Genomic DNA, 18,037 nt, shown 5'->3' with positions numbered 1-18,037 from the left:
TGTAATGGGGATGTATGTCAGTGACATTTCTGTTGCTAAGCTCTAAAGGCCAGCCTAGTTCTGTAATAATCATCTACAGAGACTAAACAGCAGGGACGTAAGCTAGGCCCAGATGAATGCCTTTACCTTCGTGATCCTCGGGTTGGGTTACCCAGGCCCCAAGTGGTGGAACATCCTGTTCACATGTCACTTCACTCGATGCTGAAACCAAATTTAATATGGGATCAGGATGCGTTACTTTTCGTTTATTATATAAAAATATCACTTTGACATCAAAGGAAAAAACAACTTAGAATAAAAAACTAGAAACCCAAATGGATACTTTGTTTTATGATTTTGGTCCAATAACCGAGCTATTGGTTGCAAATAATACTCATTTTGTGCGTGTTCCTAATCAGGATCCTGTAGCATATCCTCTTGTTTGACATACTCTTACTTGGCTCATATTTGGTTTCCATTAGTCAAAATTGTAACACTTCAAGCTGGTTTATTAAATTGTGTCTTGAAGCGACCTCTTGCTAACCCAATGTAGGTTACATCATTGGTATCTGTTGTTCTAGGTATAACAACCACACAAAATCATTCAGAAATATGAAAAAGAGACATAACTCTCCAAACACATCTGGAAGTTAAAAAGAAACAAAACCAATTGCAAAATCAAATGGGACATAATCAAGAATTCAAACACCAACAAAAGAGACTCAGGGATTTGCAATCTATGCATGGAAGAGAAGCTCGAGATTCTCATGCTAACAGCTAACAAGCTAAACAAAAGAAGCGAGCTCATTTCCACCTGTCACCATGGTAAACCCCCAAGCCGAGCCAAAAAGAAAGGGTCAAACTAAAAACCATGTTTCATTATGCCTGATGATCGTACGCAATACTATGGGTGCGTGAAACTCAGAGTTTCAAAATGATATAAGGAAAGTGTATCCTAATCTGTATTTATGCTCTCCTTTTACCGAGCACTCTCTTCTGCAATTGGATCATACTTGTGTGTATGTGTGTGTGTATATATATATATATATATATATATATACCGAACCCGAGTCACATATATTACAAGCACGAATATAATTTGCTGATTTCTTTGACTTGATATCCCAAATAAACAATATGGTGACATATTGGACATGGTAAAATAAAGGAAACTGAATGCTGATATCTCAAATCCCAGTCAACTTTTAATGACTTAATGAGATGTGAGACGTGTTCATAATTCTAAAGGCCAAATTAAACTTATTCTGCGGACATCCTAAAGTGTTGTGTGTTCATTTTCCTTCCTAAGTTCTGTGTTGCGCACTAGGAAGAGTGCAAAGAAGACTGTAATACTAAAATAACTACATATTCAAAATCGATTCGTTAAAATAATTGTCAATAACAAGGAGGCTGATTATTTTACATTTCAACAATTACCTTTGACACAGACAGCTTTTCCACTTCGGGTCTTCAGACATTTCATACCCTTGCAAATCTTCAATGCACAGGGGCCGTCTCGGACCTGTACACGTGAGTGAATGTTGTCATAACAGGGTAATGGCATGTCGTTTCAGTTCTTTAATTTGAAGACCATTTTGGTCTATCGCTTTATTTATAGGCAAAATATATGTATACAAGAAACGCCAAACGTATACAGTCGGTATTAAAAGTCAAAATCGTCGACTAAGTGCCAAAGTATTTGTAATTGTAATGTCATGTGGGAACAGTACACTGCCATGGTTACCGTTAGAGAAAAGCTGTGACCAAATGATGTGCAGGTTCGCAAAAACAATATGTGCACGTGCAACAACAGTAGAAAAGCGCTGTCACGTGTATTATTCCGACTGAAGAATCACGACCACGTGAAGCGCAGAGGGATAACGCCATCGCCCTCTTGGAAGCAGAATAGTCCAGTTCGGTCATCGCCAGGACGTTTTATGTGTCCCTAAGCACCATCACCAGACAGGGAGACCAATACCGACAACGTGGTTCAACCCGCGACCGTCCCAGATCCGGATGCCCTACGGCAACGGACCACCACTGCAACCTCCACAGTGTCTGTGATACCAGGTCGGCGGCTAATGTCGGACTAGACTGCACAACACTCGTGACTGACGAACTGTTCATGGTGTCGTTTTAACACAGCAACATCGCAAACGATGTCAGTGGTGTCAGTTGCACAGATTATGGCCTCAGCGACAAGTATGGTTTAGCGATGAGCCAAGACTTATGTTCCGTCCGCAGGTGAATGATGTCTTGTTTATAGGTGTCGTCATGAACACTTTGTGGTCGTCTACGTACAGCAGGCTGACGGATGATGTGTCAGCCTCATGATGTTCAGGAAAGTAGAAATGCACAACGCTAAGTTGACCAGACACTGAGCCACATGTTGTTCCCCTTATGGCCAATGCCAAAGTTGTATACCAGGACAACAACGCTTAGCTTTACACAGCATCATTAACGGATGCCTCTCGACAGAACATTAACATTGATGTCCTACGATAATCCTCCCGATCGCCGGATTTAAATACAATAGCACATTTATGGAACACGTTGGACAGACCCATGCGATAGCGACAAACACAACCACAGACACTGCCGTAGCTGCTTCTCATTAAGTTATTTAATCTATTGCATAGACGAATTACCCTGTACCCACTGTACTTTAGCAACTGTCATGTCCACCAATTCCTTCTAAATTGTATAACAGCAGACTCCTAATAACTTCCAGCTGAGTTGAAGGCAACAGGGATCACACAATTATTTATTTCCAGTTATGTACAGTTACTTCCCAAAATATGTTTTGCTGTATGCCAGACATAGGACATTGAAGATTGGAATTAAATTTAGACACTAATGATAAAACGTTCCTTTCGTCTTTGCACAATAGTTATAAAACCTCATTTACTGGGCTAGATACATATCCAATCATATGTAACTGAACAGTGACTTTTGAGTGTTGGTGCATGCCAACAATTGCCACGAATATGAATACAGAGTACCCATAAGGCATGGACGTCTTCAATTCAGCTAATTTTACCACCTTGTCATTTGCATGATATTTGATGTGGTTATGCAGAGGTAACTTTATCAAAGCTTTATATGGAACACATGACCTAATTTCTGGACTCGGAATGATATTGCAGGAATATTGCGGCGTAAAACCATGCTCACTCGTTAAACCCGTTAAAAAAAAGAAGTTTATCAATTAATTTTCTAATGGCAAAACGTAACTGTGCTTCATATAAAGTTGTGTGACTGTTATGTAACTGTTATGTAATTGAAAATAGCAACATAATATTATGAACCAAATTTAAAACTTAACAATGCTAATCTTTTTACATTTTGACCAGTTATCATTGTGGGCCCTTATTGTGTATTTAAACAGTAATGGCCATGTATTGTCTTCAGATAACACCCGATTTTGTGCAGGCGAATCGATCAAAATCATGTGCACAGCAGTATAGTGGCAAAAGTGGTTTTTCACGTGCAACTGGTCACTTGGCCATAATACCGCACGTGTTTTCAGCCATACTTGTTAACAGTCATTAACAAAAAAACCCCAAGAAAACACAAGAAAACAAAAGTCTTTACGGCCATTTGTCATGCCATGCCTTTCAAATGTGCAACCTGAACGTGCCATCGGCATGATGCAGACGGGAACGTCCGTAGCTGAAGTCGCAAGGACGATGGGTTGTAGTCGACGGACTGATTATGATTTACAGACGCGTCTACAGCAATCGGGTACCACCGCTGATCGCCCTCTGCCAGGTCGACCACGTGTGACGTCACATGCAGAGGATCGTCAGATTGTCTTTTGTCACCTCCGTAACCGATTTTTGACGGCTACATCAACTAGAAATGAACTGTTTAGGGGTAGACTGAGTGCGCAAACTGTTCGTAACCGTATGAGAACTGCTCACCTTCAAGCACGACGGCCATACTGCTGGCCGATTCTGACTCAATTACACAGACGTCAACGTCAGTTGTGGGCACAGCGACACTTACGATGGACTCAGAGGAATTGGAATCAAGTCGTCTTCAGTGATGAATCCCGATTTAATCTTCGATTTGCTGATGGTAGGGCTAGGGTGTGGAGGCGCCGTCATGAACATTACGCCCAGTGTTGTGTATAGGAAGTTGACAGATATCGAGGCGGAAGTGTCAGGGTGGGGGGTGCTTTCTGTGGCAATGCACGCTCCAGGCTTCTTATCATCCGTGGCAACCTCAACGTTGCTACTTACCGCGACCAGGTACTGGCACCAGAACTTCTGCCTTTTATGGCAGCACATGGACCCGGTTTGATCTTCCAACATGACAATGCCAGACCCCACACAGCAATTTTGACAAGGAATTTCCTTCAGAATGCGGGAGTCAACGTCATGGCCTGGCTTTCAATCCCATCGAACACGTCTCGGATGCTAATGTCGAAGCTAATGGTATACAGATAACAAATAACAAAAATAAAATAACCACCATCAATATATACCACTGGGCAACCAAACAAGTCAAACATTAAGATCTAGACATCTTCATTCAAACAGGAAACAAATCCACAATATTCCTAGGGGACTTCAGTGCACACCACCGAAACTGGGGAGTAGCGGATATACTAGATCAACCCGGAAGAATAATCTAACAATGGATAGAACAAAACGACCCAGTACCACTAAACGACAACCAACCCACCAGATACGATAAAATACACCAAAAAGTGTACAGACCAAGACCTCGACCTAAATTCACATCAGATAATCAAACAACTGCCCCCAGAACTCCTCAAAACATTATTTAAACTTTACAACCTAATCTTCCAAAACGGCCAGGTCCCAACAACATGGAAACAACCTCTGGTCATCCAAAACTGCCAGCTCAAAAAAAATACTTAAAAAAACCCTAACTAAACCTAAGAGACTCCACCCCTCAAAAAATTACACAGGGCCATAACTAAATTACAACCAGGACACACCAAACTAAATAGTCACCTTAAAACAATAAGAGTCCGCGCTACAGGTAGATGCCCACACTGCACTCGACAAGAAACCACAGAACATGTACTCATTCACTGCCCACACTACAAAACACACAGAACAACACTTCAAAACTCACTGAACTCAAACCCCGAATTAACTTTAGGGACAATTTTAAACCAACAAAACAGCACGTCCAACTTTAAAGCCCTAGGCAAATACCTAATCAAAACAGACTTAATCAACTACATTTAAACTCTCCAAAAATAAGCATATGATTTAATAGGAAAAACTCCCAAACTCCAACAACACCCACACATCCTTTAGGCTCTCCACCCCCTGGCGTACATTCCAAATCTCCAAATTTCAAAATTCCTATATAAGCAATCCCTGATGTCTCAACTGTACATAACTATTTTCCAGCAAGATACATTTCATTGGTCCCCAGAAACATGTTACATTGTAAACTGACCTGATAAGTAGAATAGCAGTCAGTGTGGTTGGAAATTGACTAAGCCGTCCCTACTCAATTAAGTAATTAACAGTGCTAATACCCAACCGACACTAATTGTCCTGTTAATTCCTAATCCACATGAGTTGACATTGAGTTCATCTTGCTAATTAGCTGTTGTGAGCATAGCGAGATAATAAACATCAAAGGTGGGGCAGGCTTTGATCATGTGTTCTGTTGAAGAGATGGTGTCACTTGTTTGAGGTTTATTTAGGATTAGCTACATCCCTTGATGCTACAAAGGCCGCCCTTGGTAGATTATCAGACAATAACCTTCTTGTGGAAACCTGCCCACGTAGGAATATACGGTAATGAAAACGCCGATAAAGCAGCTAAACTATCCCTCAAAATCCAAAGTACTCAGCAAACCACTAACCAAACCAAAAATTCTCCATTCATAAAAAAAAATCGACAGAGTAATCACTAAACTCCAAACAGGACACGCCAACCTAAATAACCACCTAAATTTAAAAAAAACAAACACGACAGGTAACTGCCCACTGCAAACAACTAGAAACCCCAGAACACGCACTCATCCACTGCACATACTACCTAACACATCGAACCGCATTACAAACCACCCTCAATCTAAAAAAGGCTCTCACTCTAGAAGCAATACTAAACCCACAAAATAAATTAGAAAACTTCAAGGCCTTAGGCGTATTCTTAATCAAAACGGGACTAATAAAACGCATAAAAAAACACAATAATCAACCAAATCAAAATCACATAAACAAACAAACATCCTCCATATCCAGCTCCCTTAGTTCTCCTCCCCAACCCCATCGGCATCTATTCCAAATCTCAAAATTTCCAAATTCTATATAAGCAACCCCTAAAGCCCCCTCTTTGGTTGCACACACCACTTTCGCCCCTTTCGGAAACACATTAAATGGCCTGGCCGGGCGAAATACGCATCAGTCGGAAAGCGCACGTTTAATCTCCAAAGTAAGTAAGTAAGATTATCAGACAGTTTGTCTGGACACAACCTGATGTCTCAACTGTACATATTGGATTCTCCCTTGCCGCAAACTTTGTGTCAGACAGGGACTCTGACCACTCTGTGCAGATGCATAGCAATGCATACAAAACATAGGGTATGATTCAATAATGGCACGCAAGTCAAAGTTAGGTTTCATTGTATTTAGAAAAAAAGATGATAGATCCAATAGTGTTTAACTTTATAACATTCAGATGAGTATTCGAGCAGGAAAAATACAAATAAATTTACAATTAACCTTGAAAAGACCCAAATCCATAACTTCTTTACTTATGATTACACTTTGCCAGACCAATACATTTGGCACTTTTCCCTGATATTGTTAATCTTAAAAAATGATAGAATAAATTATTAAATATGATAATGATTTTACACATGAATATTGCCAGAAGTCGAATTAAAGTCAGAACAAACAGGGAGGGTCACCCAAAAATATGACAGTCTCAAGGGGAGGTTTGTGAAGTAGCATAGCTGTAATTTGATTGGCTGCCTTTGATCACGTTCTGAAATTTGACCAATTACGAACCTTGTAGCAGATTTCGGCAAGAAAGCGTCATTAGAAACCAATTTATATCCAATGAAATCGCATGTTATGACAACGACAAAAACTCCAGGCGATGTTACGAGCGTCTAGATGAATGAATAAGCTCTCTCGCGATGTGTCATATGCCAGTCTTCGACGAACGTGTTATTCATATGAAGCCTCGAAAACGGGGGTCTTTTTAAAATGATTTTCCAATTATGTAAACAATGAAAATAAAACAGAAATAGGTAAGTGGGTTTTATTTAATCTTATATTTGCCGAAAATCGTCAAATTTTTGCTTTCTTGGTCCTTAATCTGGACGTTATCAACGTGTTAGCTCACACTTTTTATTTACAACGAACTAAATTAAGTTGTAAAAGCATTTAATAAATTATGTGATAAACATAAATTTCATAAATATAAACCATAGGTTCAGACCTTTCACATGGTGTATAACATATAGTTGCAAATATATTTTACAAGCAGATATTGTCTTTGATAAAAGTTGGATTCATCTATCACACAAGAGTCTCTGGGAACTCGGTGTCCTAGCAGTAAACACTTCTGGTTGACCGGTGTTGAAAGAGTTAAGATATTCTTCTTCCTTGACATTCTTCTGAGATTTGACTAAATTGTATATTTAGAAAACGGTATTCAAGCGTCTGTTTCTGTTTTTGCAAGTTTTTGTAAACACCTTACTGTACCAATGTAAAGTCATAAAATCAAATAATCTAAAATAATTCTTTGTTTTGCTTCATTAGCATCACGAAATATAAATTTAATCAGCCATAACATACATGCTGAACATACATCAAATATACTAATGCCCTGAAAGTTTTCTTACAATTAAGACAGCTCACTAAACAAAGTTTTTAGTTCCATGTCAGTAGGAAAATGACATTGATATTTTTATGTACTGATACTCTATTAGCTGTTTTCCGTGGATGCCATTAGTCTTATGCACCTATTTGGGGCAATAATATTCTGTTTCGAACTTCAATGAAACTCGTCTGTCTAGATGTAACAAGTACTGATACCGTTCTAAAATAATCTTTCAATCTCACCAGGAACAAAGGCCCAAGTGAGCACAAAGCCAATGACTTTCATTTTTCTGTCAGAGTGAGCATGGTTTGATGCCACTTTTAGCAATATTCCAACAAATATTATGATCGGTGACACCACGTAATGGGCTTCACACATTGTACCAATGTGGCGAATCAAACGCTTCAACCACAAGGCTAGAACAAACTGGGAATATGAAGAGGATACCTAAGGATATCATCATACCAGGACTGATAGTTGTACTTTTAATACGCTTAAGATTTAAAAAGACATATATATGAAATTGAAAAATATTTTCTCCAAAAGTACATGCCCAGAGATCTCAGCTTTAAGAGTATATTTACAGCTTAAATAGCACAGAATGTTACTACAGCTATCAGATATGCCCAGGCTAGCATTATTTACGAGAAACAATTCATGAAGAACATTTGCATCCGGATATCTCCAGCAATTTTCAATTTTCTTTGGTAAGTTTCAAATATTTTTTTATGTGTTAAACACTTTATTGAACAAAATGCATTCCTCAAATTTTGACATTTTTTAAAAATCTACACTTTAGTTGCTGTGCTTGGATACTCCGGATTGAGGTATCCGGTGAGGTATCCTCTGCCGGATACCTGGATTCCAGAAGGCATGCTTACCGGATGTGTTTTGGGTAAGTATCCAGAGGTATCTGGAAGGGATCCGGAAAATGGATACTGCATTTGTTTGCTGTGAATTTGTCTGGTGTAGGGAAAATGACATCCATTTTAATGGTCAATAAAATGTCGGCCATGAACGACATGTCAATAAGGTCATGCACAGATTGATTGATGATTAATTGATACCCAATCTCAAAACATGTAAGTTCTCATAAATAATAGATTATTTTCAGGAACATATCATCGATAATTCTGTAACCTGCTGATCCTGTGAAAGATACCCAGCATGGGCGAGCCGAAGAATGTGTCTGACATTGGATATTTCTCAGGTTTGGTTCAGCATCAAGCAAAATGTATGCCCAAAGATGCTACCAAAAGGGTACTGTGTTCATTGAAACATTTCCGACTTATTTCCCCGTATCGTTAAATGTCATTGTTTGCATATTTCAAATATTATTAAAAGACACAGGACATATTTGGAGGCTTAATACACGTTGGCAGCAAAGCAAAGTCAGGCATTCACCTGAACTAACATGGGAACATATGGTGCAAGTAATAAAAAGAAATTGCATCTGACATCATTTTGGTCACTGGTGCATCGGATTTGAAAATGCCCCCAGAATGTCATGTCCCCCATACAACTTCAAAGGATTCAACGAGGCCTTACATATTGTAACCCTGATCAAATAACTTTTGAAAAAGAGTCGTATGAGGCTCCACTGATAATATCGTAGAAAGATCATGGTCGGTTGTACATCAATATCTTCAGTCTTTCCTAAACACATACCATGAAATAGACATAATCCAATACAATAGCCTTCTCATGGAAAGGCTTTGGTTGCTCTTATTTAGTGATAATGAGTTAACTTCTCGAAGGTAACCTGTTCGAACCTTATTCCTAGTTTGCACAGCCAGAGAGAACACTGTTCAAGTTCACTTGACAACTTACATTTGCTTTGTGTTTTGGTATCAAAGTGAATCTTCCCCGTTTTTCTGTCTTGTTCAGCTTCACCGTCAGCAGATAACAGACCAGGTTGCCAATATCGTAGCCAATGCTCATGCATGAACTTCTGGTAGTGCATTCGTGACTGCACATCTGGAGTCCTAACATATCAAACCTTCCTAACACCACATTTCCAATTTTAAGGTCCTTTAAATCAGAAGGAGTCATTGGTCGAACAGTGCCCACCAAGCCCCACAACAGACACAGCCAGACAAGAAACATGGTTTTTGTCGACCACTCTTTACTAAATTAACAAGGTTTTGAAAAAAGAAAACGGGTACCATGATAGAAGCGAGCTCAAAAGAAACATAATACTATCATTAACATCTAATGGAGGTGTCGTTAACTTGAAGAAAGCTAAATATATGTTAAAATAGCAGCAATTGTCCTTATCTATTTTACATGAAAGGTTACAAACCGTATCTTCTCTGAATAAGTAGAAGCAAAAACATATCTCGACTTATTTTTGGCACCTATCACATTAAGCGATCCAGCCATTTGTTTCTGTGTTTATCACTTCTACCATAAAGAAGATAAGACTGGCACACAGTTTCTAAATACAGCACAGAACGGGGGTGTTTCCTCCTGCAGCACAGGCACAATCTGGAACAACGGTGGTTAGGAGATGATACTCTCTGTTCACAGATTTGTGTCACTGTAGAACATTGGATACTTGTATCCTGCATCTACAATCCTACAAGTTATATACACATGTCAAAGTTTAAGTTGCCGTTGTTATACACAGCGCCGTCCTCGTCCTATAATGATTTAAGTAACTACTCGCGACTTCAAGTTAACGGCAACCGAAACCCTGCATTACATGTGTATAGTTTAGTGACCATTATATCGTATACTACCAGCACTGTCTAATTCATTGTTTATATTGTTATCATCCACCAACTATTCTTTTAAATAGCCTAACAACATGGTGGCCTCAACCTCGACCTTGACTAACTTATTGATGCCTCGTTTTCTTCCTACATTCTAACAGCTACATGCTACATTGATTACTAGCAATGCCACCAATCTGTTTACCACTGGAGGCATAATACAGGGATCATTTCGATCATTACACCTGGTACTTGAGTAGTCATGTCTCATTATGTCTTAATTAATTCGTCCGTTTTCATACCTTATTGAAAATCTCGCGTGAAATATGTTTGCATCAAATGAAATCATGAAGAATGCAATAAGCTGTGATGCGCTTTAAATGTGAACAGGACATCTGCTTCTGTTTCCTGTATGTGTAGGCGGATTCTTCTTTAATTTTGCATCCAATTATGTAACAGGGTTGCAATTGATCATACACTCAGTCAACAAAGTGGAGCCCAACTATTTACTAAACTGGATGTTAAATCACGGCTTCGCCGTTCACCACTGTAATTTTCTCTACATACCTGCTTCATTACACAAATTGTCTCTATTGTTTTAATTGGCTACCTGTTGGTATCTCTCTGCTCAAGGATACTTACAAATATTAGTGAGTGAGTGAGTTAAAATTTTACGTTGACAGGGTTGCTAGCAAAGTTGATACATAACTATAAACAAATGACCAACCTTGTAAATATAAGCAAATAAAAAACAATATTTTTGGTGTCGCCCATACCTTGTCGCCCAAAGGTAAAGTGTAAGTGTACATGCATATATTAGACCATCATGCTACTGTCACTCATTATTGCTTATTTATTACTTGCCCGTGAAGAGATCACCCGTTTAATGAAAAAACAGCTGTATTACAGATTGTGTAATACCAAAACGCCTGCTTATATACTCTACGAACACGTTTTACGAACAAATATCGAAAGCTCTCGACATCCCTTGGCTTAATTAACGACACTGTGTGTGGAAATAATAGATCACTGAGAGGAGCTTATGCACACTCGATGACCCCAGCAACCTTGTTGGTAGGCTGATGTCACATGTCATTGATTCGCGGAAGGATCTTGCAACAAAATTCCACAAATTACGTCATCGGGTACTGTGATTGTAAATTTTTATGTACAAGGCCCCTTCCAAAAGGCGATCGTACTGTAGCGCAACAACAGTCGTTGGTCTAAGTTAAAGTATGTGAGTTGCTAAATACTTAGAGCTACAATAGTTTTGTGGAGCGGACGCCTGAATTCTGAAGGTAGACAGTTGTATGGTATTTAATTCATACGTTTCAACCTTTGACATGTTTGAAGTCTTATTATGTTGAACTCAATTGGATTATGCCGTAGGTCGTGTAGGTGTCAGCCTATTCACACTCAACAGTATAATTCCAAAAACGTTATAAATTTCAAGTTATAAATAAAATACTAAACTCGCTCCCGTGTAAAACAAATTAAAAACAAATTTTATGAAACTCGTGAATAGTTGTGATACCTCAACTATTCACTCCTTTCATAAAATTTGTATTACACGGCAGCTCGTTCAGTATTCTATGTTTAATATATTATATGTATGTCGCCCAAGGTTGTTTATCAGAGCTATAATATATATATATATTTATGTGCGTTCCAGTGGTTGCTTATTAAATATATCATATATGTCACACAGAGGTTACTTACTTAATATACCATATTTGACCTTATGGGGGCTTATTTGGGCGGGGTGCTTATTGTGTCGAATACAGTATTATGTACGTATGTCACCAAACTTGTATATATACGCGTGTATCGTCCAATGGTTGCTCATTTAATGCCACCCTTTGGTTGTTTATGTGTTTCAAATGTGTTTCATATCTATGTCCTTCAAATTAGATCTATTGTTACTTCATTCTTCAAAATCAGAAAGCTGCTGATGTCCTAAATGAACGCTTAGTCACTGGAAATATATAATCTTTTTCAAAACAAATGACTCTATTTAAATTGAAAAGGAGACCTAGTGAAATGGGAGATTCCAGAACCTGAGAAAAATCTAGAGTTGCTTCATTCAGGGCTTTTGCATCACAGAAAGGCCTGGGCAGAAGGGCAAATACTATGGTTCAGGGACTGTGAGACTTACTACTGATATGCAACATGACAGTATAACAATTCATAGTTCAACTGTGGTAAAACGACTAACGGGATTAGGTTGTCAGGCTCGCTGACTTGGTTGATGCATGTCATCGCATTCCAATTGATTGGATTGCTGTTCATGTTGTCAATCACTTGATTGTCTGGTTCAGACTCGATTATTTACAGACCGCCGTTTTACAGCTGGAGTTTTCCTCAAGAACATACAAACAACACACAAACAAACAAACTTTGGCGGTATTTAAATGTCACAAAAATATGCAGCCAGACTTGCTACATCAAACAGTTAAGATTAACAGTCTGCCCTTGGTATTATAATATGTAATATTTCCATAAATACAATTTTGAAACACCTACTTATTATATGGCATGACTGCACAACATGTCTCCAAACAACAATCCATCATGTTAGGTGGCCTGGAAGGCAGATGTTCTAAATGTTGACTAGGGGTATTGTTGACTTTATTTCCAGCTTCTTTCAATGGTATATCAAGCAGTGCATGAAACTGCTCCCACATATCTTAAAGATCACACAAGGCAGTTTTTCCCGTCATGAATGCTTTGAGAAAAACCAACAATTCAGGCTGCTGGTTCTGAAATCGAAGTAAAGACCTTTGGCCCCGGATCGTAAAGCGTTGCTGTCGCTTCTTTGTGGAACTCACTCAGTCTCACACTGAAACCAGAACCAACACTTCACTCCCCAAAGTCTGGGTGTAAAACACACATCTGCCAGCACTTTAAGAGTAAACTGCATTTGATAGTCTTGCAATTTGTGTGCACTTTGACAAATGGTAAACATACATGGCCTACTTGTTGTTTTTTTTGACAAAGATCGCCTGAAACTAAATAAAGTTAGGAACAAGAACAAACCATCAATAAAAATCTATTAAACCAATGTGTTTTGAATATGTAATTACCAATAACACATAATATGCAAAGTAGGCGTTTGAGACAACAATCACACACACAGATCTATCTTTCTATAGAACATTTTATTCTAACATAACATTTAACTCTATAATCTGCAAACTTGTCTGACTAGTAGCCACCTATGGCCACTAATGGGTTTTGCAATATGGTTACCCCGGTATGTTGATTTACGATTGCATTGCTGATCGCCACAAAGTCTGAAAATGTTTCAGCTTAACAGCTGCACAAATTAAAAAAAACAACAAGTGTCACTCTCAAGCCGATTTTCCACACTCTAGCCAAAGTTCGCACACAATAAACACAATATAAGGCATAAACTAGAGCCCAGCTGAGACACTTAGGTACAATACAATGACACCTACATACATACAATACCCACATGTTAACTTCGTGTGAGTTCATTGGAGTATGGACCTTGCTAGCGTGAGGGCCAAACTGTATGAATGTCGGAACTTGCGGAGTTCCCGAAAAAGAGAGGTGACATGTATGCTCAACCTGCTTTACAGAAAACATCTGGTGTAGTTTGTTTTCAAACAACATATTCATATAACATCATCATTGGGAGAGTGAGTGCGTGAATATTGTTTTACGCCGATTTTAGCATTATTCCAGCAATATCAGGCAGGGGACACCAGAAACGGGCTTAACACATTGTACCCATGTAGGGAATCGAACTGGATCTTTGCCATGACAAGCGAACACTTTAACCACTAGGCTATCAACTTCCTCTTGCTACATTAACAAACAAGAGTCACCAGAAGATGACACACAGAAATTCGAAAGAACAATTTTTCTGACTGTTACTTTAAGTCTAACTTGATGAGAGAAAAAGTATCTAATCTGTCTGTCCATTTACACAAATAGTTATTGAGTTATCAAAACAATACCATGGCATTGGGATTCGGAACTTTGTATTTCTATGTCCGATACACTAAAATATCAACAGAGCCCAAATCAAACTTGTTGCCATGGAAACAGAAACAATATAAGTTCTAAACATCCCAAGTAGCAAACGGGATGTCTAAAGAGTCTAAAGTGTCATGAAAGAATACCTAATAGTTTTAGGGAAATGGTCCAGACAAACACACCACTCAAACGTGTTGCCATGGAAACGGGATTTTGTTGTTGTTGAAATACTTTAATAGCTAAAGGCACAACTTTCACCCTTGATTAATACATGAACCAGGTTTGGATGAAAAATGTGGATTTTGTTAAAGTTCTGCTCCCAAACCAGTGTTTCAACTAAGTCTGACTTGTTTCCATGGAAGCAGGAAAACAGTTTTCAAGTTGTGCTCTGTAAACGCCACCTACACAAATAAAAATGCCAAATGTCATCTTTAAATGTGCAATAGAACATGAGGGAACCTTCCTGTGTTCTAGCAACTTCTTTTTCTTTTTTCCTTATCTATTAGCCTCCCCAAATATTCCAAAAGGTTGTCTTTGCAAATGTCTTTTTGTAAAAACACTAAAGCAAAAGTGTGAAAATGCAATATACATTATATCAGAAGAGATAGGTGCAGTGTTAGAAAATAAAAAGGGTTTGCAAGTTTACACAGTTCACAATCAGGGCTCGCTTTAACATGATATAGAATATGAACATTGGATTATACTTATTCCACATTTCTACATGGCACCAGAATACAAAAGTTCAATGTACCGCAAGAGTTAAATGATATAGATGATTAACCACTGTGTTCGGTTGTTACCGAAAAATCTACACACGTGTGATTAATCTCTCAAGATTAGAACGAGGCTTTGCCTCAATTTTGGATTGTGTAGAATACAACTGCTCATCCCTTGTTGTCATCCATGTATCCTGGTATAACCTACACCTGTGTATGTGTCGTCTTTCACTTGATACTCAGTTAATGAATTTATTGCAGGTATAATTAGTGGAAGATCCACTCAGATTACCTGATCGGTTCCCATTTGGCCTTTCCTGGGTAATTATTCAATCTAAATCCAGGTTTTGAAGTGGGGTAAGATGTATGGTATGTGATATGCATGCCCAGTACAGAGAACCAAGAGGGGAATGATCACCTGAGTAAAAAACTCCCATCAAAGGATCAACCAATGTTAATAGATTAATCACTGTTTTTTTGCAATGTGAATTTGTCAAAATTTAGTGTTTACAAGTGTGGGTTTACTAAATCAGAAGGAACACACCAATATCTGGGCATGAAGTGCCTTTGTGAAAACAACTTACTTTGTTCAAAAGATAAGGCGATAATAGGTTGACTGATTGCTCATTATTATATAACTCAATGGATTTATTTCAAGAACTAATGAGACTTGGCACCTGTTTGAAACACCAGAAACAAACGTAAGTGATCAGTTGGGTCTGACTGCCCCTCACTTTTCCATGCAACGACAATCGTTGAACACTTTGTTTATTGTTTGTTATCCCTTGAGCTTGACATACGCAAACTGTGGAAACTTCATAATTATGATTTACAGCAATAGTTATGTAAATATATTATCGTCATCAGACGTCTGAGATGTACTTTTTCAGTTTATTCATCAATGTTTCATCTTTGATCAGTCTATGAGACAAGAGTACAACTGCATTTTGTCTGGTGCAACTATGTTCTCATGTCAACATGCACCTGGAGCAAGTTAAATGAAGTTCCTTAACCCCCATCTGGCTACCCTTCCTTGGTATGAAGGTTTACTTAGGCCTCAGGGGCTGACAGCAGAATGTCACAAATCCCCTTATTTAATGTAAACAATGTAGCATGCCATCAGTTCTGTCTGTTAGGTGCTTTTGTGTGAATAAATCCCTTGTTTTGCCTCGATGCGCTCTTTTACCTTGTAGAAATTGTGTAACTTGGACATGCACGTACATTAAGTACATTTAAGAACCCCAGACCACAAAAGGCCCCCCTGTTGCTCAGTTAATTGTGTTAACACTGTTAATTGTGAATAAAAATAACAACTTTTGTTTTGGGACAACCTGTACACTTCCTTATTAAGATGAAATTTTGCTTTGTTTAATATTTTCTGGGAGTATTTCAACGTCTTAATTGAATGAATCATTAAACTTAAGAGTAATTTTCTTTCATGTTTTTGCTTAACAGCGTTTTCTTTATATTTAGGGAGTTACTTCCCTTTATCGGCTGTGATAGACAGTATGGTAACAATCCACCCCTTTACTTCCTATATTCTGGTAAGGTTCATTACCTCGCCTCACATGTATGAGAACTTTAAAACTGCTTAATGTGTCCCTGGTCAATGTTCTGGCCTGAATTCCGAGGTTGTTCTGTCCAAATTTGAATAATGTTTCTGATTTCTTTCCATGTGTACCAGGTTTTCTCATATAGTGCTTCTACTTTTGATTTTGGGAGTAAAAGAAAGCACATACAATTGTCTGATCCCTTCTATAGATGATTTACTAAATGTGGACCTAAGAGACAAGCAAAACCAGTGAAGATCCGGTGCAGAATAGGTCTTTAGCAATCCATGCTTGCCGTAAAAGGCGACTATTGTTGTCATAAGAGGCAACTAATGGGATTGGGTGTTCAAGTTGGGTGTTGGGTGTAGAATGTCATCGAATGCAAATGGCAAAACCTTTTTCAGTAAGGCTGTGTGATAAAAGGGATGCCTTCATCTTTCCAAAAGCCAGCTTTTTCTTTATGTCAAGTAATATTCCCGCAGCTCCAGCCTTTGTTGTTTGCAATTTCACACCTCCTGAGGTAAAAAGGAGCATGATATAAAACGAAGTCATGCTCACCTTTGCTCAAGTTTTGTTTGGTCAAGATTGCAACATTCAAGGCATCAACAAAGCTTTAAAAGTGTTTTATGGGGGAAATGTGGAGGACATGTCCAAATTTGACAAACATGATGTCCTATGCAATGCCCTGTTTACAATTGTACAATACACGATAGCCTGTTATTATCACTTTTTGATAGCAATTAACAAATACATGCTTTTATAAAGTCGGAATCACTAGCGTTTTAGCTTCTTTTGCTTATGGACATTTTGTATTGATTCACCGAGTGTTTATTAAACCAACATCATTTGGAAAGATGAACTCTTATAACTGTGCATAAATCTGCCTATATTTGGTATGATGTGATGTTTCTTCAGTATTGCAGTAAAAGTTCATTCACTCCCAGTAACCACTTTCATCCTTATTTTCCAGAATTACATTTTCTTTGTCGGCAGTAGCTATAGTGACATGTGAAAAGATATATTTCACAATATTTATATTTTTTGATTCACAGGCAAGATATAGAATGGTGTTGCCATCTGTATCAACGGAAGACAGATTTGCTCCTTTCGTCACCAGAAAGTCAAACACGTCTCTCTTCCCCTTCAAGGCCGCCTTCATTACTGCCGTCTGTCCGTCGTTTCCTCTGCTGTTAATGTCTACAATATTCTGTGCGAGAATATACTCGACTATCTCCATCTTTCCACCCGC

The 18,037-nt window shown here is 38.4% G+C and overlaps 1 protein-coding gene across 1 annotated transcript in view; it reads right to left on the bottom strand.

Annotated features, from left to right (window-relative positions):
- Positions 1–18,025, bottom strand: part of LOC124117969 (ankyrin repeat domain-containing protein 50-like) — a 29,144-nt gene extending 11,119 nt beyond the window's left edge. Inside the window, exons 1-2 of the mRNA XM_048382739.1 lie at positions 17,839–18,025; positions 127–201 (exon numbers count right to left, since the gene is read on the bottom strand). Of these exons, the coding sequence (XP_048238696.1) occupies positions 127–201; positions 17,839–18,025 (262 nt within the window). The remainder of the gene's footprint in view (positions 1–126; positions 202–17,838) is intronic.
- Between the last annotated feature and the right edge of the window lie 12 nt (positions 18,026–18,037).

The sequence above is a fragment of the Haliotis rufescens genome, unplaced genomic scaffold (genome assembly GCF_023055435.1).
Source record: "Haliotis rufescens isolate VD_foot unplaced genomic scaffold, xgHalRufe1.0.p SCAF_41, whole genome shotgun sequence".
In the NCBI taxonomy this organism is placed as follows: domain Eukaryota; kingdom Metazoa; phylum Mollusca; class Gastropoda; order Lepetellida; family Haliotidae; genus Haliotis; species Haliotis rufescens.
The sequence above is the reverse complement of the archived record's forward strand: the minus strand, read 5'-3'. Positions and strand labels throughout refer to the sequence as shown.